At 30.9% G+C, this 27054-nt stretch overlaps 1 protein-coding gene across 3 annotated transcripts in view; it reads left to right on the forward strand.

The window, feature by feature from the left end:
- The window catches only part of LOC129945619 (teneurin-a), a 609733-nt gene that overhangs the window by 537512 nt on the left and 45167 nt on the right, over nucleotides 1-27054 (forward strand). For all 3 annotated transcript variants that reach the window (XM_056055457.1, XM_056055458.1, XM_056055459.1), the window contains 3 exons: nucleotides 12855-12974; nucleotides 26253-26420; nucleotides 26547-26739. In XM_056055457.1, coding sequence (XP_055911432.1) covers nucleotides 12855-12974; nucleotides 26253-26420; nucleotides 26547-26739 — 481 coding nt within the window. The remainder of the gene's footprint in view (nucleotides 1-12854; nucleotides 12975-26252; nucleotides 26421-26546; nucleotides 26740-27054) is intronic.

Genomic DNA, 27054 nt, shown 5'->3' on the forward strand with positions numbered 1-27054 from the left:
TATGAGCCTCTTGTATAATCCTTAACAAGAACGAATTACTTCTCATTGTTTATTTGTGTGTATTTTCTATGAATATAAATCAACCTAGTTTTAATATCTTTTCAATTAAAAACTAGTTTTTAGATAAAGTCAAATCACTTGGAGTAAAATTTTATCAAACAAAGTATATTGTCTCCTTAACAATTTTATTATAAGAGTAATAATACAATTTTGGAAAGATTTTCGTTTCACACATATCGAATAAACTCTTCTAGGACGTACATACGTAGATGTATAAAATATCAAGTCAAACAAAAGGGAAAATCAAATAACATATAGTTGATATTTATAAATTCCTTACCACATAAAATTTCCTCAAGTACATACTTTGAGGAAATTAAATAAATCAATCTTAGATTCTTAGAACGAATAAAATAATATATGAATCTTATTCATGCGAAAAAATAACATGTATACATTTCTTAAAAGATAAAAGATTTATATTTAAGAATTCATCAGGAAAAATAAGTTTGAACGAGGGAAAGGGGATTAAAACTTCATATTTCATGAAAACATCTTCAGTTTATATTTCTTAAATTGAATTGATTGTGTAAACATTTTCTTAAAATAAACCTTTTACTGTCTTTCAGTTTAATTTTGAAATCCCAATTTTTTTTGAGTTACTCTTCTTGTTTTTGTTGCTTAATCCTTACCCAATCACCCATTGAATGTAAAGTATCCCTTTTTTAAATCTATGTATATACATACACCAATAAAACCAAAACCATTTCGTTCTGCTCGATTACTCAACAAGCTATTAGTTATTTTCATTTATCCATCGTCTGTGCCTTTTTCGTGGCTCGCAGGAGACCCTAAATCATTTTCTAACTATCTCCAACAAACCAACCATATTAAATGTAATATTGCGTTGGAAAAGTCTATAAAAATAACTTAAAACAAAAATGTCCTTTTCTCAAAGGATAAATGAAAAATCCAAACAAAAAAAAAGGAAAATAACAAAGAGGTGCTATCCTTGCCGATGTGAAATATATAAAACTTAAGGTCTTACACAACGTATATATACCCAAAGCCTACCCACATTCAACCATATATAGAAATGGCGCCCGGGAGTTCATTGAAATAGGTATCTATAGGGAAGGATGTAGGAATGAAAAATATCTAAAATATTCACCTTTTACCATTATCTGCCAAAGCAAACAATAAGACAGCCATTCCAAGACAATCACAATCAGTGGTTGTTCACGCTCATGTGGAGGGTATATTATTGTTATTATCCTTGAACGGGGGAGGCATTGTGGTGGAGGCGAAGAAAGTCTTTTTAAATGTATAGAGAAATAGATAGAGTTACCATCCTCATGGGAGCTTTATATTTTGTCTTTTTTTGTGGGACAAAACGCTCTTAATAATATATCTTTATATATTTAACCGATTTCTTGAGTTTTTTTATATTTCATATCTAATTCGACTTCATTTAGTCGCATTAAGTCCTTACGATGTTAGTATTGCTACCATAATGTGTAAGTACGAGTATGTATTATACTATGTACTGTTATTTGTGAGCTCCGATTGCCATATGGAATTATTGTTCAAATAGACATTGTATCGTGTCGTGCGTGAGTCTTCAGCTCCTTGTAGTGATTTAAACTTATTTGCTAAATGCAGTCATGCGGTGAACGACGACCTTATAGTTATTAAAGTCCTTTCAAAGCCCCCAAAAAAAATAAGAAAACAGAACAGAAAAAACCAAAAAAGCTTTGTCAAAGTAGAATTGGAAAAAAAAGAAAACAGGATATAACCACCATCAAAGGACTTGACTATAAAATACACGTATAGAGAAAATAATGCGCATACGCTATATTTTTTTATTGCATTCTCAGAAAAAGGTAATGAGGCACAAATGTAATAAATTTATAAATTGTGATAACAAGAACAAGGCTTTTTTTGAGTATAGTAGGACGAGACACAGGGCCGGTTTTTCGTTACACTCTTGTTTGTAGGAATGATATTTATAAATATGTAGGTACTTATCTTTTATAAAAATAACTTAATGCTTTAACCTTTGACTAGCAAAATGTCCCTTAACAAAGGATATAATTACAAAAGGAGTATAGTGTGACAGACTATGCTTTTTTTGTTGGGATGAAAAGACTGTTTAGAAAAATATGAGTTGATAATTTTAAAATAATTTAGCATTTATAAGGACTATTATAAAGACCTTGACACTTTACAATCAAACCAAACAATCACAAGGGAAGGGGGTGCAGAAACAACTTTCTTACGTTGATAGAAATAAATCGATTATACTCATCCCTTTTATACTTAAAGTGATTATGTGCACCTTTATGTCATGTTAACGAAAACAAGACAACTTATTTTGTTCTTTGACTGCTTAAGTCAGTTCAAAAGACCCCTTATAGTGCAAACGCCTTCCATTACTTTAAGATAACAAATGCACCCCTGACCCTAGGGGCATAAGAAAATAGGATTTTACCCCACTATATGGAGGACGCTTTAAGTAGATACACCTTTTATGGTCTTCAATGTCGGGTATTTTGTGTAAATTGGTTATTTTTGTTCTTTTTTTTTTATTTTCCATTTTTTTTTCTGAAAAAAGCTTTGCTTCTTAAAAAAACAATCCAACAGATAGAATTGGTGTATGATATTATTTTTTTATGATCTCTTAACATGCAAAACGTGAATAGGATATCAAGAAAATAGCCGAATTAAAAGGGACCTGACATACATAACAAAATAAAAATATATATATAAAAAAACAAAAATATTTTAACGTTTCTTAGGAATGAAAATATGTTTGTTTGTTATGGGTTATTATTATTATAATGATACCTGTGTGATTTGACATAATTATGTATTTACGTCAAATAGCGTTAAATAGGGTACATTACATATGAATATTACCTAATTGAGTGCTTAACGAATTCTTTTAATAGCACACGTAGAAAAGAATAAGAAAATTCTTTTTTTTGTTGTTAAGAAGAAAATCGTTTCGAATTCAAGCCTATTTGATAAAGGTACCGAAATATATGACGTATTTGGGAAATGAGGATATAACAATGATTCATTTTATTGTTATGGGAGTCCTATTAAATAAGGAAAGGATCGTTGTTAAGTATGTGCTTAATGAAGTAAGCCCAATAAGAATTTTCATTTTAGATATTTAAAATTTGTATATGAATACAAAATCTCTTTCAAAAACTTTTTTCAACAATTTTACAAATAAAAATAAATTTATACCACACTTTTATTTATAAGAAAAAAAAATTAAAATTTCTATGAAAGCTAATTATTTGATTTTTACTATTTTTAAGGAATTAATATCAAAAATACAAAAATATTTACCTATATAAATTTGTTTTACATATAAGCTAAAAAAAAATAAAATATTTGAATATGAAATTTAATTCTATATTTTATTTTTTTGTGTCTTTTTAAATATATTATTATAAGATTTTAAAAACTTTATGCATGCATTTTTGTAATAAAATTAAATTTCATAAAAGAACTTACAATTTCATTAAAGTTTCAATTTGTTTACTTTTAGATTTTTCCAGCTTAAAAATTGATGGAATATTTTGGATAAATTTGTTTCCAATAAATATAATCAAAATTTAATTTTTAAAATGCTGAGATGAAGTATCTTTAACTTTTTATAGTTTTTGTTGTTTTTTTTATACATTTCTGGGCTCTTAATTAAAATTTATTTTAAATTATATTGAAATAGTTAATAAGTTATTATTGCAAGTTAAATTTTAATTGCTTTTCTTGTTAACGAAAAGTTCAATTAAGTCAAGTTTTTTCATAATTAAGAACTGGAAAGATTTCTACGTTCAAAAATATATAAATTAATAATTATATTCTGAGAATATTTTGAAGTTTACATTAATCAGTTGAGTTCATAGAATTTCAGCCACTCTTGTAAACTTGGCTTGGCAGTAATATTTTATGTCGAACCTACTTGTAGTTAAAAGCTTCTTTTCTAAGAAAAAAATACTCTTATTCTGATATATAAGAGTCAAAATATAATTATTTTAACTTTCGTCTTCAAGGCAACTTTACCATGAAACTAGATTGATTTCTAAAAATTCTTCTCCATTTTTAGTTGTCCTGGGTACAAGTGCTAAATTAACTTTATTTTCTTTTATAAATAAAGAAGTAAGAGGGTCATTTAATTCCATGTTAGAGTGAATTGGTTCAATTGTACAGGGTATTTCGTTTTCAAAGGCTATTATACATGAAACATATCATGATCGTCGATTTTCTATGTGTTGTGTTGCATACAAAGTTTGAAATTTTCCATGACCTTCGAAAATATGCGACAAGATTAATAATTGGAGCTTTTAAAACCTTTGATTAAATAAAACGCAAGAAAATGTGTTATATGCTTAAAAAAATTTGTACTAAAAATGCTACAATCCCAAAGTCCAAACGAAACAGCTTCTTCAGAAACAATTCGTTTTTTTTCTAATGGAGTTACTTATCGACTGGTGTCAAGCCAAACAAGGTTAAAAGGGTTTTCTTGAGTGTTTTTCCATTGACCATTTTTACTCATTGAATATTTAGAATGAAACAACAACAACTTGTGTGTGCTACCACCAAGTTCATAGGCTGGAGTTATAGCTATTTCACGGGGACCAACCCGATCATCTGACTCCTTTAGTGGTGCTTAATCGCTTTATATTCAATTTAATTTTGAAGAACTTTTGCCCGAGCTGGGCTTGAACAAGCGATCTAGCGTGTGAGGAGCTAGTGCACTACGCTATACGCCACCGCACCCACATGAAAGTTGTAAGCCAATTACAGGTTTTTTCGTTCTATCGAACTATACTGAACCGATTAGCATTTTTCTAAGCACACACAAGTAATTGTTGTTGTTTTATTCAGGTTCCTTCTATTATCTCCTCTCTTTTTCATAAGCCAACGATTTCGATTGGATTCGTATGAGGAGGGAGATGAGGCGAAAGAGTTGAATTTTTACAATTCTAAGGAGGTTTTTTGTATGAAATTTTATACTCACAGTTTAAGGCAGCTGCTTTTACTTAAATTAAAGACACTCTCCAAAGTCCCTTCCTTCAATTTCAGCTTGTGATGAGAATGTTTGTACAGATTATCAATCCAGTTCCATTAAAATGAATAAATTCTGGCACTATTTTCGCATTCAATGTTGAAATTCGTATCAAGTTTTTATAAAATAAATTGTATACTGAGACCAAAAAGAAGTGTTATAACCTTTAAAGTAGCGGATGTAAAATAAAAATTTCAATAATAAATAAATTGGAAAAAATATGCTTTTCCTTTTAACCTGTTCTTTTAGTAAAAAAAGTCTGTAAATGTGAAACGAAAGTATACAAATTTTGAAATTCTCCTGGACTTTTTCTTATTCCAAGACAAGACTAACTCAATTATCAGTGTTTACTTAGTTCCTAACGAACTCTTGAACTAAATACAGTGTTAAAATACAATTAAGGTGAATATTGCCAAAAATGTTAAAACATATTTAGGTTTTCCCACTTTGATCTAGCTGTTATCTATAAGACTTATTAAAGTCCAAGCTTGAGTACAATTTATATCTCTAAGCTTCTGCTCCTGCAATTTATTTAAATCTCTTGAATAATATTTTATGAAGAATAGTCCAATTAGTTGTTGACTATATAATATATATCGCTTGAACACCGTCGTACAATTTTTTGCCTCAACCCTATTTAACGTTATTTTAAGAGGTTATATTCTATTGAAATAGACAGTTAAAAGAATCTCTTCTGGCTCATCAGCCCGAATACTATCGAAGTCTAATTCTATTGTCCTCTCAAATAAAGGGATTAGTTCTTTAGTCGTACAAGGTGCGACTTTTCATTTTTTATAAACACTCGCACTGTATCTTTGATGAAAAAAGGATATTCCTTGAGTAACATATTTTCATATATATCCTAAAACTTTTAATTGTTTTTCTTTACTTATTCCGAACTCCTCAAAATAATCTTTCATTTCCGTTAATGATTTCTTCTACCTGTAAAAACATGAAATCCATACTTAAAAAAAATATTTATATAAGCTTGAAATCCTTTTTCGTTTTGCTTACAATCTCTTTTATCGACTGAAAACGATCGGTGTTAATGCTTCATTAAGTCTCTTAAACTTAGCAAATAGTCAGAAGTCATATAGAACTAAGTCACGCAAACTTAAAAATAAGACAAAATCGGAATTTAAATTAAAATGTTCCTGTATTTTTAAATCACAGTATGTGAACATTTGCACATAAAATAAATGTTTAAAACTAAATTAAATTAATTTTAATAGTCATGCATTTTCAAACAAATTTTGTTTTAATTCAATTTACGATTTCTACAATAATAATTAAATTAAGTACTACTCTAATTCTAATACCCAATTTTAACAGTATTCTACCAAAGTTATTATAAAATCACTTAAAATGCGTTCTATGCATTTTTATCAAGACCATCGTAACTATGTCTTGTTGATGTACTTAAAACTCAAAGATGTTTCGTTTTGCTGAAAGAAAAATGATCATGAGTCTACATAATCTTTTTTCATATCGTTTCATATAATTTTTTATTAGTCCAAAGATACATTTTGTTAACCACAAACACCACTTTTAAGAAATTTTATCAGCATTACGAGAGTCCGTAATTTTCGGTCGCACTTAGCATTAAAATATTTGTGTCATTTAATTTCCTATCAACATACGATGTTTTTATAATGTCATATATAAATGTTAATACTAGTACTCAAATACTAATGGCTATATAAAAATATTAATAAAAACAATAAAAAAAAAACCAAAAGGCAAACGACGAACCAATATAACATAAAAACCACTTTCAACCACAGCGTAGCACATAAGAAAAAGAAGAGAGGAGTGCCTTTCATTCAATTTTCTCCATCAGCTCCTTATGAATAGAGTTGAGATTATGAGAATACATTATACCGCATAATAGGAAAGATTCGAGTTTTATCTTCAATCCGCGACAAAACGATGAATTTTATTTTCATCCCACACTACACTATAATCTTACTTCATACAATACAATAAAGTTTCACAGGACAGCGACAGACACAGGGACACAGACAAAGAAAAAATAGCTAAGGATATTCGACCGGAGTTTGACGCACACATTTTTATTGTGTTGGGCCATATTTCCTATTTTATTAGACAGACGGAAAGACATCATCATCATCATCGCCATCATCATCGTTCTTGTTGAAGGGGGTAAAATTATGTACAAAAGGAACCTCGTTTATGTTCTTCTTTTGCTCTGTCTCTCTCTGCCCTTTGTTGCCATTCCCAAGTGTGACCTAAATCATGTAATGTCAGCCGGTTGTAAATTTAACTTTTATTGACTAATTTCAATATACCGAACAGCAATAAAGTGTAATTTCATTTTGACATTATCCCCAAGGTATTATACATAATGTATCTATGTATATATTAAAAAAAATATAAACGAAAGGATCTGAACAAAACATGAGTCCTTTATATGCCAATATATACATATGTACATATTATACTATACATAATAATAAACCTATATCTTATACATCTTATGGTCAAATGTGTACAAATTTAAAACGGATCAAGAGTCCTGATAGGTTGTTGTTGTTGGTCTCGTAGTGATAGTTAAATCTATAAATTCATAATAAATGTTTGAGTTCTTTCAAGGCAACTTTATTTGCTTGTGTGGTAAAATTTATTGAATTATAAATGTTCTATAAATAAGAATTTTAATTTAAACTCGGAATTAAATTAAATTTACTGTAACTGCTGCTCTGCTGTGGACTTGATAAACCTAAATAAGTGCAGAAAATTATGTGTGTTTTATAATGTTTGTCATCAAAATTATGTCGAATGAATAAAACATTATGACTTATATTTTCGTTATGGAAAAATCCAATAAGTCAATTTAATCATCGGGAAACAAGTTAATTTTTAATTGAAATACTGATTTTTAAGATTCATAACTTATAACTATTAAGAATTTCACACCGAACTTGGGGTAAGAACTTATAGGCTTTGAGTCAAGCTAAAAAGTTGTACATTTTTCTAACATTAAAAACAAGCATTTATGAATTGTAATGGCATGACAAAATAGTATGCGTAGGGGGGGGGTCTATTCGTTGGCGTTAGGACAATTTAATAAAAAAAAATTTAAAGGCTGAAAACTTATTTTCTAACTAAATTAAAACAAAATTAGTTTAAATAACATTTTTAAGGAACAAAATTGTAAACGTGAAATTAAAAAAAAAAATCAAAAATTTGTATATTTAGGTATACATTTTGAATAAATATAAATTCCATATGCAGAACCTTCTACTGTCTGGAATATTGTTTATAATTATAAATATTGACCGATTTATGACAAAAAACTATATTTCAATTTGAGCTTTAACCGTCTCAAGCCGTAGTATTCCATGGTTTTACAAACTTCGTTTTTTAGAAGTAGCGCAGGCTGGTACAAAATCTTTACCAAACTGTAACTGGATAAATTTGCATTTCCAATGATTTCGTAGGAACATACAAGTTCATTTCAAATATGTTATAAAAACAGCTTGTACACAGCTTTCATTATATCCATAGAAAATGCTGCAATGTGTCGAATTTGGTATTTCTCGACCTTTCGATGTTCTTAGAATCTTAATCCATGTTTATAGAAATGGTTATGTAGAAGCATGTGTACGGAAATTCGTACGTCCATTTGTTTTATGCTATGGATTTTAAAACAACTCAGCCTTAAACTTTTAATTTGAAATTTTTTTAAGTTTTTAAATGACAATGAACTTGACTTAAAAACAATCAAAGAAAGCTTATCAGCTTGGTTCGCATCCCAGCTTTTTTCGAGTTCATGGAATGACAACATGGTAAAAAGTTGCCAGACATATTATTTTAATATTATGATCACAAAATGCTAAAAGCTATTGAATTGTAAAGATGCAAACTTACAAGAATGTGACGAAATCAATAGAAAAGTCTCACACATCTGCCTAGATAACAAATTGAGGCATTTTACTTGACTTGAGAAAACTCATAGTTATTATTTTCTGTATGTTTACAGTTTCTTATTTTCAACATGGATTAAATATATCACAAAAATGCCCATGTTCTGCATTTCCTTTATTGAGAATACACTTGTGAATTGGATTTTCGAACATGCAAATGGATGTTCTGTATTACCTTCCTTCTGCTAGGAATAGGGGGGTTACATCAAGTTTTTGAACTGAAGAAATTGATGAAGGTATTATAAAAGGTTCTATTTCCCCAAGAACATATAAAAAGCTTATTTGCTTAAGCTTAAATAACAATGAAAGCTTAAAAGAGGAAATCAAGAATTTAAATTCCTTATCAAAACAATTCTAGATAATTTTTACACGCTTACAATATGTCAGGTAAATCCAATATATTTGATTTGTCTCGCAAAATTCGTTTTCTTATTTTTTGTCTTGAATTCTGCTTTCTTTTTCACTTAAAATAAATTGCCAATAAAATTGCATCCAATTTTCAAAACAGCAAAAATTTTACTACAGAAACAAAATAAATATGGATGATCCTTCCGTTGTGACATTTCGAAGTAATTTCGAAATTTTCGAAATCGGTCGAATTGAAGAACATGCAATTTCACTTCACGTGAAATTGAAAAGTGATTTCAATTCACTTTCGATCGAAATTCGGAACATGGACGGAAATATGGAACAATAAATTTCCATTCTTAGCCTAAAACATTCACTTTTCAGTATTCGATTTGACAACTCATGTTGTGGTTGACAATTTTTGATGTGATTGGTATTTTCGTTTCTAACAAAATCTATCTCAATGATTTTAGCCATTAAGGAAAAAGTTATTCAATTTCTTAAAGAAAAATTGACAGTTTGCCTATAAGAAGGTTTTCCAAGAATATATTTTACGACTTCTTTTTTTAAAGTGGCATGGACATTTTTAAAAATAAAATACAAACAATTTATTAGAATGACAAAAATATTGTTCCTAGAATTTCTTGGCTTTTAATGTTTAAGAATTATTTCTGGCATTATGTCAGTTAAATTTAAAACATACGTCGAGTACAAATCACATGACCGCAGTCTCAAGTTCACATTCTTCAGATAATTTGATCATCAAACGCTTGGCGAGTTCTTGTTAGAACCCTTTTCTTCTCCAAATTATTTGAAATGACATTTTTCTTAATCGAAAAATAATTTTTAGAAATCGATTAAGAAGTTTAGAAATGAGCTATATTTCTAAATATATTTTGCAGATAAAAACGCACTATAATTTTGGCAACTAAATTACGAAATTTGTAAACAAGTTTATAAGATTTGTAAATGTACTTCTTGTTTTATGTCTTTTTGTCCTTACATACCAAAGTATACTGAACAAAAGTCAAAACAATTTTTTTAAAGGATTTTAAAGTACTGAATTCAACTTTGGCTTCTTAATAAGGTCACGTTTTTAAAATGCATCTTTTTAAAATGTAAGAAAATGCCTTACACCGTATTTTAAGGTTAAGAAAAAAACAATATTTAATTCTTAACACAAAATTGTATATTAATTGTCTAATATTTCAATGTTTATATTTAAAATACAGCTTTAATTATTTTAGTAACTCAATTAGTTTCAAACATTTTTCATGAGTTATAAGCTTCCATAAAGTGACTTGAAGTTTTTAAAGAGTTGATTTTTGCCTTTTGGTGCTGATTTCGAAATTCGATTTAAGCTATCAGCTCAAATAAAAAAATAAACGTTGTTCATATTATTTTTATATCTATTTGATATCAAGTTCATTATAAGAAGAAATAATTATCTTCAAGCGTTTTACCCTTTTTTGGATAAAATCATTATAGAATAAATGGTTCAGGTTTTCTTCAATGTTTGTGTTGTGCAGATGAAGACCAAAAAATAATCAGATTTAATGAAAAAGTAAATGAGATGTTCAGAATATTTAAAATTAATATTGAAAATATAAATTATAAATTTGAAGAGAGAAAATAAACATAGTCTCAAGAAGCCCAATATGCAGTCTTTTTTCAAACTACATATTATAATATCTTAAAAATCTGACGTTATAGAGATTTTGAAGCCGAATACGGAATGAGGGCTAACAAATTATTCGCAGAAGTATACAGGTACAAACCATTAGTGACTGTGTTACTAAGGTTTTAAGAATATAAATAATAATCAAAAAATATAAATTTTTAACAAACAATAAAATATTGATTTATTCAATTGTATCCAACTTTGCGTTGGTCGTTATTACTTGGTCCATTATAATATGTCAAATATTAAATACCTATGCCTTTTAATTGACTTTTAATTACATATAGAAATTTAGAACAAGACACGGTAAGTACCTTTATCATTCGTTTTTAATGTTTACTATTGTATTGATGCTTGATAATTGCATTAAAAGCACTGGAAATAAAAAAAGTAGTTTTTTTTTAACAAAAATTCAATTCAAGTTTAAACTTAGATATTCTCATGTATTAGCAATTCTTTAAATAAAAACATTCTCAATTTTTCTGTTACGATATACGAAATGCTGAGGATATGATATTCATTTATAAATTAAATGACATTTTCTTTCCTATTTTCGAGTACTTGTGGGGAAAAACAAGACCTTGTACCTTTTTCAAAGTAGAATCTGTTTTTAGTAGAAAATGCATGCAGACTTTATTTACAAGGTTTAGGTAACATAATACTTCACGTGGAGAGATGACTATTTATTTATTTATGTTTTTTCCAACAATGCTTGAGGTTTAAACTGACATACATTGTGAAAATGTGCTTTGGAGAAAAATATACGAGTAGAATACTCGGTCTTAAAAACCCATTTTTAGATATCAGTCATTAAATATCACTAAAAATTACTAAACACATCTTTTAAAACAACTTGCACTTATGGAAAACGTATTTCGTTTCAAAGGGTCCATGGACTTTTCTTGAGTCAGCTTGATGTTGTATCGGTGTAAGCCTAGATTCTTCGGCCGGAGCGATGATCAGTTCTTGAGATCACCGTAAAATTTACCGACTTTGATAGTCAGCAATATTTTCAACCAACGGGTTGCCTCACTGAAGCATCAACATCATATTCACCGGCTCTAAATTTTGATTGAATTGACAACTTATAAGTAAAATGGTTTTTTTTCACAAACTACATTAAAAGTTGTCAAGCCCCTATTTAAAAACCCGATATTTCCAAATCTAATCTCATAAAGTTAAAAATCACTATAAAATTGTTATTTATATGAGCTCAGAAGTGTTATAACATATTTTTATAAAATAGTTTTAAGTTGAATTTGCAAAGCATCATCAATTTTTTTTAATCCAAAAATACTTTTTAACAAAATGTTGCCGCCCAAAATCTTCCATCAAATACAATTTACTGTATATATTTTATTATGTTCTACTTATAAAAATGTTGAATTCCTTTTTTAAAATATATTCTATTATTTCTTATGATCTTGTAAATAAAATTAAAAAAAATAAAACAGTTAAAAAAGTTTTTTGCATCTTCTTGAAATAATTATTTAAACAAAAATTCTATTAATTATTTCTAATTGTTATATTTAAGAAAAAAGCATCCCAAATTTAATTTAATCTATTTTTTTAAATTAAATAAATCTACATCTATATTATTATTGTAATATGTTATTTTTACACATATTACAGTATAATTTATATAATTTCTTATTTATAAATAATTAAATTTATTGTTTTTTTTGTGTACACTTACTTTAATAATAATGAAAACAAAGAAAGAAAGAAAAAAAACACAGAATATTTAATATACTTATTTTGATTAAATAAAATTAATTTGTGAATTTTTTTGTAGTCGTGTCTCGGTAATGCGTGGTCAAGTTATAACACCACAGGGTCTTGGAATTGTTGGCATTCGAGTATCAGTGGATCGTGATTCACGTTTTGGATTTACCTTAACACGACAAGGAGGATGGTGAGTAAAGAAACTATTTTATATTATTTTAAATCAAATCTCTAAGCTACATTTTTTGCCTTGCGGAATTTTTTCACCAAAAGTTAGGATAAAAATATCGTAGGAATTAATTTTAATCGTTAATAGGTACTTTCTTTTTGTCAGGTGATTCTTATGATAAAATATTAAAGTTGGTACTAGAAAACCTTCAACAAAAACACTGAATAATTATAATTAAAAAATATATCCATTAATCGTTGTAAAAGTCGAAAAAACTACTTTTCTTCGTGTCAGTAATTCCCTTGAAAACTCTTCTCTTCTTAAGTAATTTTCTGCCTTATTGCTCAAAGTTAAATTACGTTTAAAATTAGTTCCTATTGACTTCACTTAGACCGCTTTCTTTATGCTATGAAAACTCTTTTTTATTATACAAACCAACAATTTTAATTAAAAAAAAAAGGCTTTGTACCATCAAAATCATAAATTAACACAAAAATCTTTTTATCGGAAGAAAATATTATTAAAAAGCCACTCTTTGTATTAAAATATTTTAAAAATTCTTATTGTTTAAATAGTGAAGTGTAAAAATCAAAAAGTCTATATTACACCAAAAGTGGAAGTTGGTTCTCTTTAATGTATACACTCAATTTTTAATCAAATGATTGCAAATGAGGTACATAGCAAAAGTCACCATTTAATAATACTTTTTGGCACGTGTGGATTTGAAAGGCTTCTTGTCGTATTTTTTGTAAGATACATAACACGGTCTCAGTATATCCAAAGATTTTTGTATCGAAGCACCCTAAAACTTTCTTATCTTATCTTGACAGAATATAATCCTTAGAACCATAAACAAGAACCGGTATGATGCGACTTATAGAGGGTGACTTAAGATCGAGACAGGACTATACTACTTAATTCCCTTTTAAACCCTAAGAATGAGCGATTAGCTAAAGTTAATCTGATTGATATATGAACTGGTGTCGTTGTCTTAATTTCAAGTTAACTACCTCAAAGTTATAGCTGTCCGTGTTGACTTTTTGTCGACGACGTCGTTGTCCTGCCCTCATTGGTCAGATTAACCCATATTTTCCGTTTACGTCCCAATGCTCAAAAACGGGCCACTAAAATCACACTTAGTTCTTCCAATTATATCAAAATCATCTTTGTTTCCGAGTAATTAAATATATCCATGTCTCTATTATTGACCATTAGGTTAGGTTAGGTAAGGTTAGATAGTGGCTGTCCAAGATGGAAACGGACACATTTAGGCCAGTTTAATGGCCCATTGTGATACCACATGAATCTTGAGGCTTCCTCATAAGCTCAATGGAACCAGCTTGAGTCCCTTACGAAACGTGAGAGGCTGATTATACCCATATGATTTAGATCGTTTAGATTGTTAAAGAAGAATTCTCCTAGGTAATTCTTGCGTTTTCGAGCTAGAGCAGGTCAGAGAAGCTGAAGAACCGTTTCTTCCTCTTCTTCGTCCATACAGCTTCTGCAAAAGTCATTTGAGAATACGCCTAGTCTCGTGGCGTGCTTTCCTATTAGACAGTGTCCGGCTATGACACCTATTATCGAGCTTATATGCGATCTGCTTAGAGAGAGCAAGCACCTTGAACGTTTTAAATCCAGTGTTGGCCAGATGTTTTTTGTGACTTGACACGTGGTGATGTTGTTCCAAAAGGTGCCTGCCCTCCTCATAGCGTCTTGCATTAGCAGCAGTTTACAAGTAGCGATTGGTATGCCAGTACTTGCCAAACGTGGTAAGATGGGCTGTACTGTACCGTTCCTGGCGAGTTCATATGCCTTATAGTTACCTGGAATGTCTCTAAGGCCCGGCACCCAGCAAAGGTGAATATTAAACTGTTGCGCCCTCTACATTAGAGATGGGTTTGTAGAGACAGAGACCAGAGATTTGATAGCGACCTGACTATCTGAGAAAATACGGATATCAGATGTTGATATCATGTTTTCTTTGAGCCAAGACAAGACTTTTTTTATCGCCAAAAGATTCGCTTAGAACACGCTACAATGATTGGGAAGGCGGATTGAGAGACTTAATTTTAGTCGTTCAGAGTACACACCTCCACCAACCCCTTCTTTTGTTTTTGACCCATCTGTGTAAAAATGGATTGACTCATCCTCCAAGAATGTCCTATCCTCCCAAAAGGATCTGGGAGGTATAGAAATCTGGAAGTTTCTGTCGAATTGCAGTTGGGGAATGGTGTAGTCTGGGTGCTTTGGAATTACTTCTAAGTACCTTAGAATAACAGAGTGGCCAATGTTGTAGTTAGTCCACTGCGACGAAGCTTTGAGGCGAATAGCAGAGCTTGCAGCTATTTGTTTGCTAAATATGTCAAAAGGTGTAAGGTAGAGCAAGGTATCCAGTGCCGCAGACGGGTTCGTGCGAAGCGATCCTCTTATACATAGACAAGCTGAACGTTGGACTTTATTTAGCTTATCCCTGTTTAAACCCTTTCTCTTAAGCAGTCCACCATTCTGCCAAACCGTACGTTAAAATTGGTCTGATTATGAGAGAATTTTAATTGGATTCCTTTAATGTAAGAAGGGTTGACAAATGGAATTTTGTATCTCCTCGAAAATAAGATCAGATCGGTTTTGCGAGGGTTAACACCGATCTGCCCAAAGTATTAGTCTGTCCAAGGCATTTTGTAAGAGTTCTTTTAGGATGTTAAGATGCTTTCCTGAAAATGCTATAGAAACGTCGTCCACATAGGCTATCACTCTGAAACCCTCCGCATCCAAACCAGTTAGGATTTCATTCACCACTAGGTTCCAGAGGAGAGGGGATAGAACACCACCTTGTGGTGCCCCTCTACTAACGAATCGTTTACTAGAAGAGTTGCCCAGTTTTGAGTTAATTATTCTGCTAGTAAGCATAAAATGAATTAACTCCCGAAGCGATCTCTCTACATTTAGAGATGCTAGTGCAGATGAGATTGCAGATGTGTCCACGTTGTTAAAGGCACCTGCGATGTCAAGGAAAGCAAAAATAGTGAACTCTTTATGATGGAGGGAATATTCGATGGTGCGTTCTAAAGTGTGTACCACTATTTCCACTGACCAGTTAGTCTTGCACAATCCTTTCTAGCACAATGTTAAAAAAGCACCACCTTATCGAAAACCTTTTTTGTTGTGAGATCTTTTCTGGCATGCACTTTAAATCATCATTTGTCATAAACGGACAAGTTTGACAGAGATACCAAACTATACTACTCTGTGTAAGATTCATCTCTGTAAACGCTGTTCCTGTTTTTTTTCTTAGATCTTTCGTAATGTTAACATATTTGGTCTAAAGTGAACTTTCCTTGTCTGAAGCCACACCGTTATGTATTGATTAAGCAGGTTGTTAACAAACGTCTTCAGACGGTCATATAAATTTATTTCGAATCATTTGATTTGTTATGTTTTAGAATTCGACTTTTTCTAGTTTAATTTTTGTTTATGATATTCCATAGATGTTTTACAATAATTTGGATTTGGTATTACTCTTTTTATAACGTTGTTTCATCATTTGGAGAATATGTTAAAAATTTCATTTCTTATCGCTTGTCCTCAGGGCTAAAGTCTAGACATGTCTTCCTGAATATACGTTATCAAGGTGTGATTGAAAGCTTTGTAAAGAAATCCATAGATACATGTACGTATAATTTAAAGGTTAGCTTTTCAGAATACGAAATGTAACCTTTACAGTCGCTCAATACAATATATTCAAATAAACATTCGCTGCATTTATAATATCATGAAAAATGTGAATAAAACAACAAATATTACAATGAAAAATAAAACATAATATTGCTACAACATATACAAATACTAAGAAAATCTTTTGTTTAACAAAAGCATTGATATTAAAATTCAGCTGCATTTGTTTTGTCCCTATAAGTTTTTGTTCTGAGGCATTATCATTTTTTCATTAGAGTATAATTTTGATATTTTTTGTTTTTCATTTCATTACATGTAAACGAGGGTAGAAATAAAAAACAAAGTAAAGAAGTGTTAAAACATCTCCCATCGTCGTCGTCGTCGTCGTTGTCGTCGTTAGAATAAGAAAAACCTTAGCTTGGGTCTGGAATACAAATAACGAACGAAAAAACCAAGGTGGTTTTGATTTTTTTTTTCACAATTTTTAAAACAAAGTTCTAACCACACCATCAGACCCAAACTCAAGAAAACAAAACAAATAAAACCAACACCCACAGACAGACGTATATACTCTTATTCACAATCAGTTTTCTTAGAACAAACACACACAAAAAAGAAGAATAAATTATAACTGGTGGCGAAAAAAGGATATGCAATGCACATAACTATACATTAGGCATTGGCATAGACAAGCTTCTATAGTAATATACTAAAGATACGTAGGCATATCTAAAGAAAGTAATTATTTTGTTCTTTTGTTCCAAAATTCAATATCCTCCAGAATTTGGATATATATATGTATGTTCGCAGTAGGTATAGGTGCCTAGAAACAGAAGAACAAAAGATGAAAAATAAAACATCAACAAAGAGAGAAAAGGTTTAAGCCGGGTGTAGGTATTCATGCCAACAGAAAAAGAAAAAGGAGTAAGATAGATATGTATTTGTATATATTAAAAATCATTGAACTGTGCTATAGCACAAAATGTCTTACCGATCTAGGTCAAGGATTTAATTAACTTTTTTATGTGGAAAGTTTTATCCATGGAATTGAAAAGCAAACATGATTTTCTTTCTTTTTGTGTGTAGTTGTTGAATAAAAAGGTGGACCAGAGAGAGAAAGAGAGAGAATTCTGAAATCTCGCATAAAGTATAATATGCAACCTACAACCTTTGATGATGATGAATCCCTTACTCGTCCTCTCTTATTTTGAAAGTTACAAGGACTGGCTGTTTACTTGAGAAAATAGCCTTATTTAAATAGTTTAAACTCATAGTGACTACCACTACCGTGTATTATACAGGAGCATAAGATGAAAGAACAGTTTTTTTGCTTTATTTTTAAAACCAATCATGACAAGCAAATAATAAAGAAGAAGAAACTTTATTCGTTGCAGCCAATGATGCGGAAGAGATTTCAATTTTAAACTGCAGTGTCATATCCGTGAGACATTTTCTTTAGCTAGAGGCACTACTTGTCCAATAAGATATTTAAAGAGCAAAAAGAGGACTTTTCAGAATTTCATTCATCTCCAAGATTTGGTTTTATGAGAACTTTCTTTAATATTAAAACAATCGACACATAAGATAAACATCGGGAAGTTATACAAACTGAAGATATTTTTTTTTGTCAAATTGGTATTGCAATTAGTAAAGAGAGGTTAGATTGAAGTATTAAAATTAATACTGGGAAATTATGGCAAAAATATTTCCAATATTAGGTTTCACTTTGAATAGAAATATACTGATGTTTAAGCAGTTATCTCTTTTCGAGCTGTTATCTTCTGAAGTTTTACAAAAAATGTACGCTTTTACAATAAATGAATACTATTCAGCGACTCATTTGTATGTAAAAGGGCAACAGTTTGTTGAGAACTAGGGACTTAAAACTGTCAACCATTCATATTTGCGTGTTATGTAAGAGATGGAGGCAGCCTATACAATACACATGTGCCAAATCTGAAGGTCAAATTTGAGAAAACCTTTTCATAGAAAGAATAACTCGTTAAGGATTTGTCAATTTCTCGAAAAGGGCAGTTAAAGGTGATTCAGGCAGGAAGTAAATACAAGGATTCTAGCATGACAGTCCTACTCACTACCCACCACGCCACTTGTACTACAATGACGCATTTAAATTGTCTAAAAACATTTAGTTCTTTTCGAAACACCATCTTAGATTAAAATAGTTAAATTGGTGGCCACAATTTAGCTGTTGGGGTAAGTTAGTGAGTTGACATAATTGAAACCGTGTATACCTCGTTCAAGAACCCTTAAAATTGGCATATATATTGCATAAGGAATAAGGGCATATATTTGCTCATTTAATCCTTGAACTGTATCAAAATAATCCGCGTTTTAATCATTATCATCTTACAGGCTTCGATAATAGGCATAATTGTTGCATTCGTGAATCGGGAAATCCAAAAAGACATCCATCCTTAACGTGTCGTCATTTAGTGGTGTTTTCGGTCTAACAGTGTTATTGGAACTTAATTATTGAAAAACATTGAAATCCATTGATTTTTCGCTAAAAAAGTGTTTATTTTTGTTATGTAAAAATTGAATTCGCAATTAATTTGGATTAAACCTGAACTCGTCATTATTAATCAGGTTGAAAAGATTTGAATTCAAACCTTCAAACATAAAATAAATTTAATATTTCCGCAAAAGAAAGCTATAGGTAAACTACCTTCCATAAGAAAGATATATCTCTTTATATATAAACATAAAACACCTAAAAGAATATTTGATCAAAGGTTTAGAGATCAAACAAAATGTTTACATAATGTAAAAGCTGTCATTGCCTTCCCGATGTTGAAGTTATCATCATAGAAAGTATCTCATTACCAAAACTTTTTTTTTTAAAAGTCTTAAACAAGTTGAACAAAAAAAAGAAACAAAATATAAAACTCTTTTCACGATATCATTCAAAAGTCGTCTCATCCTCTCTCTCTCTCTGCCTTCTTCCTCTTAAGCGCCAACCACTCCAGGTCCCACGCAATAACAGTTTCTTATTTGCATTTCTATCCAACCACTGACCTTATTCCTGGGTAAATGCTTCAAAGGAACAACATACATAAACATTTCCAAAAAGTAAAAAATAAAAACAAATACAAAAAAAAAACGTAACTTCAAGAAGTTCTTCTATTACATTCGCAAACTTCCTTGAACTTTACAAGTGCTTTTTGGCATGATACTACTTTTCATATTCTACTCTTATTGCATTTTCATACTAAAGTGAACCGAAATAAGAAAAAAAAAATATTAAAAAATCCACAGGATCTACAGGACGAATAAAAAAAAAATACAAAAAATAAATGTTTGTTTACTTTCAATCGATTTTCGGTTTTGTGTTCCTTTTTTTCTGTATTTCCAACAACTATTCATACATATTTATCGTTTGAAAATGTTATTTCCCAGGATGCAACCTGACAGTCTTTCTATACGTGTGTGGTGCATGAAAATGTGCAATGACATAAATATTTTTCTTTCCCATTCCGAAAAGGATGTGAATGATGTTTTTGTTTTTGTGTATTTTTATTTGTTAATTCAGTTCGTCTGAACATCCAAATATAAACAACATAAAGTTATCTAAATTTAGGACATTTCTAATCCGAAATTAAATTTGATAAAGAAAAAAACAAAACCAATTCGGTCATCATTTATAGCCGCTCTACTGATGATGGAAAAGATACAAGTATATTGAAACATATTGAAGTACCAAGTGACCCGGTTTCGTTGGTTTCGATTTGGGAAAAAGCAGCAGAATCCACAGAGAGTGCAGACAACCTTAATTAATCTAAGAACATTTTTCAATCAAATTTTCTTTTTTTTCCTTCTATTTTGCAAGGATTTTGGTTGTCTAAAAATTCTTTAGCCCCGAATGAAGAATATTCTTTATGGTTTGATGATGAATATAGAATTGGATGAGGTATATTAAAATTTCAAGGTGATTCTTCTATAGTTACTCGCCCTAAAATAGAGAAAAATAAAATGGCAATGATGTGGAATATTAATATCCTGATTGATGTTGTCAGTGATTTAGTGTACCTACCTAGAGAGCGGTGGTGTGTGAAAAGACAAATGATTTGTTCGTTTTCAATGACCAACTTTATTAATCTACCTTTGATGTAGATAGTTTGATATTTTGCAATACCAGACACATTTTAAATTGAGTACTGCTCGTATTGTATCTAGGTTAAAAAAAAATACATAAACCTAAAAGAGGTCATAGTTCTAAAAAACTACTATTCTATTTAACTCTTGGAAAATTCTTCTTCACTTACTCAAATTTTGTGTTCTCTTTCACTAAGAAAAATGTAATCTTACAAATAATGTTGTTCCTTATTTAGGTACAAAAATTCTAAAGGTTTTTAGTAGTTCCTAAAGCTATAGTTCGATTTCATCTTTATATCTAGGGCATTCTTTAAGCCACCTCATAGGTTTTCCTATGCTTTGATGTTGAAAAAAAGAGTATGCTTTGAGATTTATAAAATTCGAACATTTTAATTTACATAGCCTCTAGAAACGAATACCATCTTTAAGTTCCTGAATTCACGTAGAGAACTGGCATAGGCTGTATCTTTCACTTTAATGCAAAAAAAACGGTCAAAAGTTGGTTTCTCTAGGTCATGAAAACTTTGTTGCGAAAATTCGATCGCCATCTTGTTGAAACTTTCGTCATACATATCCATATCACACTTACTTACTTACATACTTAAGGTGACGCTACAATCCGGTTCCTATCATGCGGCTCCAGCCATCTTGAACGCTAGCTAGCCATTGTCAAATGACAAGTTGGTTGAAATCCTCTCTAATCTGCGTGCCCCACTTAAATGCTCTATAGAAGCTTCCTAAGACGTTCTTATCTGTTCTTGTCAACACGAGAACATCTTAAGATGCGATATTTAGATCCATAAATGAGAACCAGCTTGATAAGTACGACCGATCTTCAAATCGATACCCACCATCTATAGAGATAAACTTTTCAGATCAATGTCTTGTTCTAGTATCCCCGTCAAACTTATCCGTTTGTGCATAATTATTATGAGGATGTGTCCAATGGATTCTTTTGATGTCAAAAATGGTTTAAGACAAGGCGATGCACTGCCATGTGATTTCTTCAACATAGTTCTGTATAAAATCAGCGTTAGAGGCACAAAATTCTAAAGGTGAGTCCAATAACTCGAATAGTTCAAAGAAAATTACATGAAGATCAAAGCATGATGTCAGTGGATGGTCTTAATAGTCAATGAAGGCAAAAAAAAACATTTCTTTGGACTTTGTTTACTTAGGCACCAACATAAATTAAGACAACGGCACTAGCGTTGAAATCTCGCGAAGAATAACTCTTGCAAATTGCTGCTTCTTTCAACTTAGAAGGCAATGAAGTGGTTCACTCTCAGTCATCTAAAGTCATGCAATCATACTGAAAATTCAAGAACTGTTCCAAACAGTGAAGCGTTGGAGATGGAATTGTTCATTCAATAATCAGTCTTGGATTTTCTGAGTTTTCTGCTTATAAAAATAGGCTCCAAAATGAAAAGCGGTTCTCATCACTGAAGACGATTTTTCGATTTAAAGCCGTGTTACTTCGATAAATTTAAAGAACCCAATCAGAAACGACGTTTCTGGTAATTGAAAGGCTTGTGTTCTTACGTAAACTGACCTTGTAAACATGAACATTAAGATCTAAGTTAATAATGCAAAGACGGTGTTTTGTTGTTTGTAAAACACCTAATGCAAAAAGTTAACGGGAAATCAATATACCTGGGAAATATTCTAATTTTGCGTTGAGTGAAGCACACTTTTTCGATTTTTCTCATTGTTTTATATCATTTTACCAACAGCTCCATTTTTGACATACATGTATTTAAGCTTTGCGAACAGTAACTGTAAAATGTTCACAGTTTTTGTAGTGAATTTTAATATTTTCAATGTGTTGTTGAAGCAAGTATCTTTGTGTTTTTTAAAAATGTTTTGTCATTTAGTTTTCACAACGTTTTTCATAAAAAAAGGATCAAAGGAATCAGTTGTATCAAAACAGTCCCAAGAGAACGAACAGTCCGTAGAGAACCAGGGCCTAGTGACTTACAACTCTCAACCATCGCTGTGTGCGAGTAATTGCAGTTTATATGCCGAATCCGAGCGGCTTATTTTGATAAAGCACTTTTTCATGACAAGAATTTTTTTAGGAGAATTTTTCAATTCCTGGCAAAAGGCAGTATCTGTGAATAAAATTTTAGGTGGCACAGGCAGGGATCGAACCCATGGCCTCTCACATGACAGTCCAACGCACTTCCCATCATGCCACGGGCACTACAAAATCAGTGGTATTATTGGTTTTAAATCCATGTAAATTTTAAAGCTCAGTCTTTTAAACTTCCTTATCGAATTAATGTATTGGCATAATACCTACAAGATACAATTGATTGCTTTGTACAGCATTCCAAGATGTCAATTTCAAATGTAATGATGCAAGGGCAGACTATACTATATACAAAACATGGATTTGCATAATCCTCCACTGTTGTTGCTATACCTAAACACAGACATTTCTACACATATAAGCTCATACATAATATTCACTCTTGAAAGTAATTATAATATACCTACTATAACCTGCCTTAACCAAATCTATAGTCTGTATATTATGATAGTTAGCTGTTTTGGCGAGTACCATCTGCATCTATACTATTTTGTGATCAATGAGAATTTATAGTCGCTTGAGCTCGCTAATTTGAAACACGATGTATCTCCACGAGGCTCTATGCATTTCGACCAAATTTGATTTTCTTGATATTAATAGAGTAGGGGATTTAGTTTATAAATGTATTTGTGTGTAATATATTCTTGGATAGTGATATAATTTGATTTTGTCAACTCATTAGCAACATAAATAGATTAGCCTTTGGCTTCTTAGGATTCATCAGATTTAAGGTCGAAAAAATGAGATACGTAAACATATGTATAATACAATTACAAAGGAAAATGAAAATCAGTGTCATCTCATCCTTGTTTTACTTCCCTTCCGTAAAAAGGTCAATTTCCGTTGATAGAACACAACTTTGATGAAGGTGGGGTCCTAAACATCAGGAACTTGTTTCCACACAAATAAAATAAAAACCCAATACACATACAGACACACTGGAAAAATAAAATAAAACAAACCAACAGAATATTAACAACAACAAAAATCCAAAAAAAACCGACAAATCGATCCTAACATGTGACATATACACACACTTTCTGGTATACACTTCTTTACTTATATATGTATAGACTATGCTGTAAGAAAAACGAACACATCCTCCCACATTTATGATCTAAAGGGAAATGCCCGCAATATGGCTGTCACATCCTGTCTCTTATGCAGTTAACACTGGGACAAAGTGTGAGGATATCATAAATCGTTTTATTTTCTAAAAGCGAACCCTTTTTCATCCCGCCCATGAATTTTATCTTTTATTCTCTTTATAGAGTAGCTTTTACAATGTTTGTACGTGTGTTTGTACATTTGTGTTTACTACACATATCTTTATCCATTAAACTATACACACATACTCGTATATAGTATACAGCATCAGTATGTTTGTGTGTTTTAGGGATTTTATACATCAGAAATGAAAGAAGATGGTGGGATTTTTGGGAAGATTTTCACACATAAATGACAGGAGACGATAGGATTTCCAAAAATGTAAGCACTTCAGTTAAACTGCCATTTAACGTTGACCCCAATATAGTGTGGTATATTACAGTACCAAAACGCGTTTCACATATATCCCCATTTCCTTTTATATTTTTTGTTCGTTTTGCTGTTTTTGTTGTTGTTGTATCAGATACACAGATGGCAGAATGCTTAAAATTGGTTTAGTGTTGATCTCTGTGTTTTTCTCGTGCGATGGTTTTATATTCCAAGGAATACAATTTCCAGTAAAAGGATATTCAAAATAAACTCAATTTATGTGTCAACAATATTTTTTACTATGCATTTCTTTTTATTGTGTTCTTGGTTGCTATAAATTTATCTTTTTGTGTTCCTATTTCGTTTGCATTATTGCATCAGGTTATGGAACATTTTCTTAGAAAAATTTTATAGGGAAACGAAAAATGTATACAAAGAATATTCCTAACAAATTGTTTACATGTATTATAATACTAAGTCTGATTGATTGGAATATGTATGGTCCTTTAGCCCTTATCTTAAACGTACGCAATTTTCGCATAAAACTTATTTTATTTTAAGAGACACTATCTAGCCGATATCGTAGACTCAAGAGTAATAACTTTTGTCTGGGTCAAAATTTAACCATGACCAACCAAAACAAGTAAAATCGGCTTTCTGCCTTTTTAGCACCATCATGGGTAACTCTAATATGGGTCAGATAAACCTTTATGCCTTGAACATCACTCTCGTCTAGACTATTGAAATACCTATTCAAATACCGAAATTGATCATCCTCTTCTTCTCTCACATTCAGTGTTTTAAGGTACATTTTCACTTACATCCAATTGTTATCATCGAATCTAATAAAAAAGTAGTCTAGACGGTACACCTAACATATCCACTTAATTTGAATTAAATTTCAAGTTCTTGAAGCTCACATATTTTATTTTAACAAGCCAGGTTGTAGTTCTTAATTTAAATATATATGTACATGAGCTAAGGAAAATATTGCTTTTTGTTTTATTTCATCATTTTTATCTGTAATTCTTCATTTTCATGGTCAAATGGACTTCTCCTTCTTGTGTTTTCTTCTTTAAAAATGATTTAGGTATGTTATTATTACCTCAAGGCCATATAATTTGTCTTAGAAAAAGAAAACACACAAAACATACACAATAAATCTTGCCTGCAAGCAGTGCCACAGAGAAGCATACTTTTGCATATACAACAAAAAAAAGGAAAAATATTAAATGCTTCAGTAAAAAAGTTATTCTTAAGTCCTTATTGCGTACACTCGGGCGTATACTTTACTTTTTTTCGCCCTACTAAGCGGTCTTTAAATCTGACTACAAATTGCCCCCACTTCTTTGTTAAACTTTTCATTGCAACTTTATATAGAATGAAGAACTTTTAAAATTGTCGGTTGTTGGTTGGTGGGTTGGTTGGTCGATCTGACGTCCCTGAGCTTGCCGCCATGTTAACTATATAAGTAGCTAGATCCGCAGCAGTCGGGTGCGTCGCTGTCCCACAGCTGGGAGCAAATGATAAAAAAAGAACTCTAACTTTATAAAACTGAAATTAATTTAGTCGAAGTGATTTATCTCGGACAGTATTTGGCATTTTCCTTTTCTTTTTTTTTGTTGTATTCTTTGCTTCTTTCATTTTTATTTCTATTATGTTTTTTTTTTGTTTCCTTTTCCCCAAGCGTAGTACGTTTTTGACTGATTCCCTAAAGTGAATCTTGCAATGCGATTGTTCGCAAAGTTTTCTCTCTAGTTAAATCATAAAACTCTATAACTTTTACCTTTTTCCAAATTCCGGGAGTAAAGGGTGAATAAATACAGAATGGCAGAAAATGTCCGCAGGCACTTCGATTTTGAAAAAAAGGAGGAAGAGAGAGGAAGAGCAAAAGAAAATAATAGTGATTTATTTTTTTTGAAATACAAAAAATTTACCTTTTTCAGGTTTGATGTCCTGGTAAATGGAGGCGGTGCTGTAACATTACAATTCCAGAGATCACCTTTTCGTCCACTTACACGAACAGTTTTTGTACCATGGAATAGAATTGTTGTACTACCACCAGTTCAGATGCAACTAAGCGATGAAGATGAACATGCAAGGACAGCTATTAAGTGAGTTTCAATATACAAACAGAATACAACAACAACAAAAATAGAAAAACTAAGCAAAAGAAACATTTTTTTAAAAGAACAGAACGAAGTTTGATTTTGAAAACCATTTTATTTTTTTATGATTAGAATTGCATCACAGAATCCCGCTTTGACGTTCCTCAATTCGATTCTGTATCATTTTTCGGATGAACCTTTGGACTCGAGTAAAATTTGCATCGTTCACGACCACGAACAGTTGAAGCCTCAATTGATATCAACATGGATGCCCAATGGGGTTGGAGCTATGCCAGGAAAGAGAGTTGTTTTTGCTGAAACCCAGGTGAGCTTATTTTTTATTTTTTTATAAGTCCATCAACCTTCGTATAGCTTAAAGGCAAAATACCTACACGTACATATATACTATATATTACAACCAAAACTTTCATTAAAGAACTACCTACCCTTGATGCCATAGCATCAGCCATCCAAATAGCTTGCGCTTTAACATACCTGCTCAGGTGAAGTTGGCTTCTTTAATTAACTTTAAATTATGAAAATGAGTAGTATTCAGATTTTTTGTGTTTCCTCTTGAATCAAAACAAAACAAAAATTAATGAATTTACTTAAAAGAAAGGAGCTTTTTTAGAGACAAAAT

Source organism: Eupeodes corollae, chromosome 2, assembly GCF_945859685.1.
Source record: "Eupeodes corollae chromosome 2, idEupCoro1.1, whole genome shotgun sequence".
In the NCBI taxonomy this organism is placed as follows: Eukaryota; Metazoa; Arthropoda; class Insecta; order Diptera; family Syrphidae; genus Eupeodes; species Eupeodes corollae.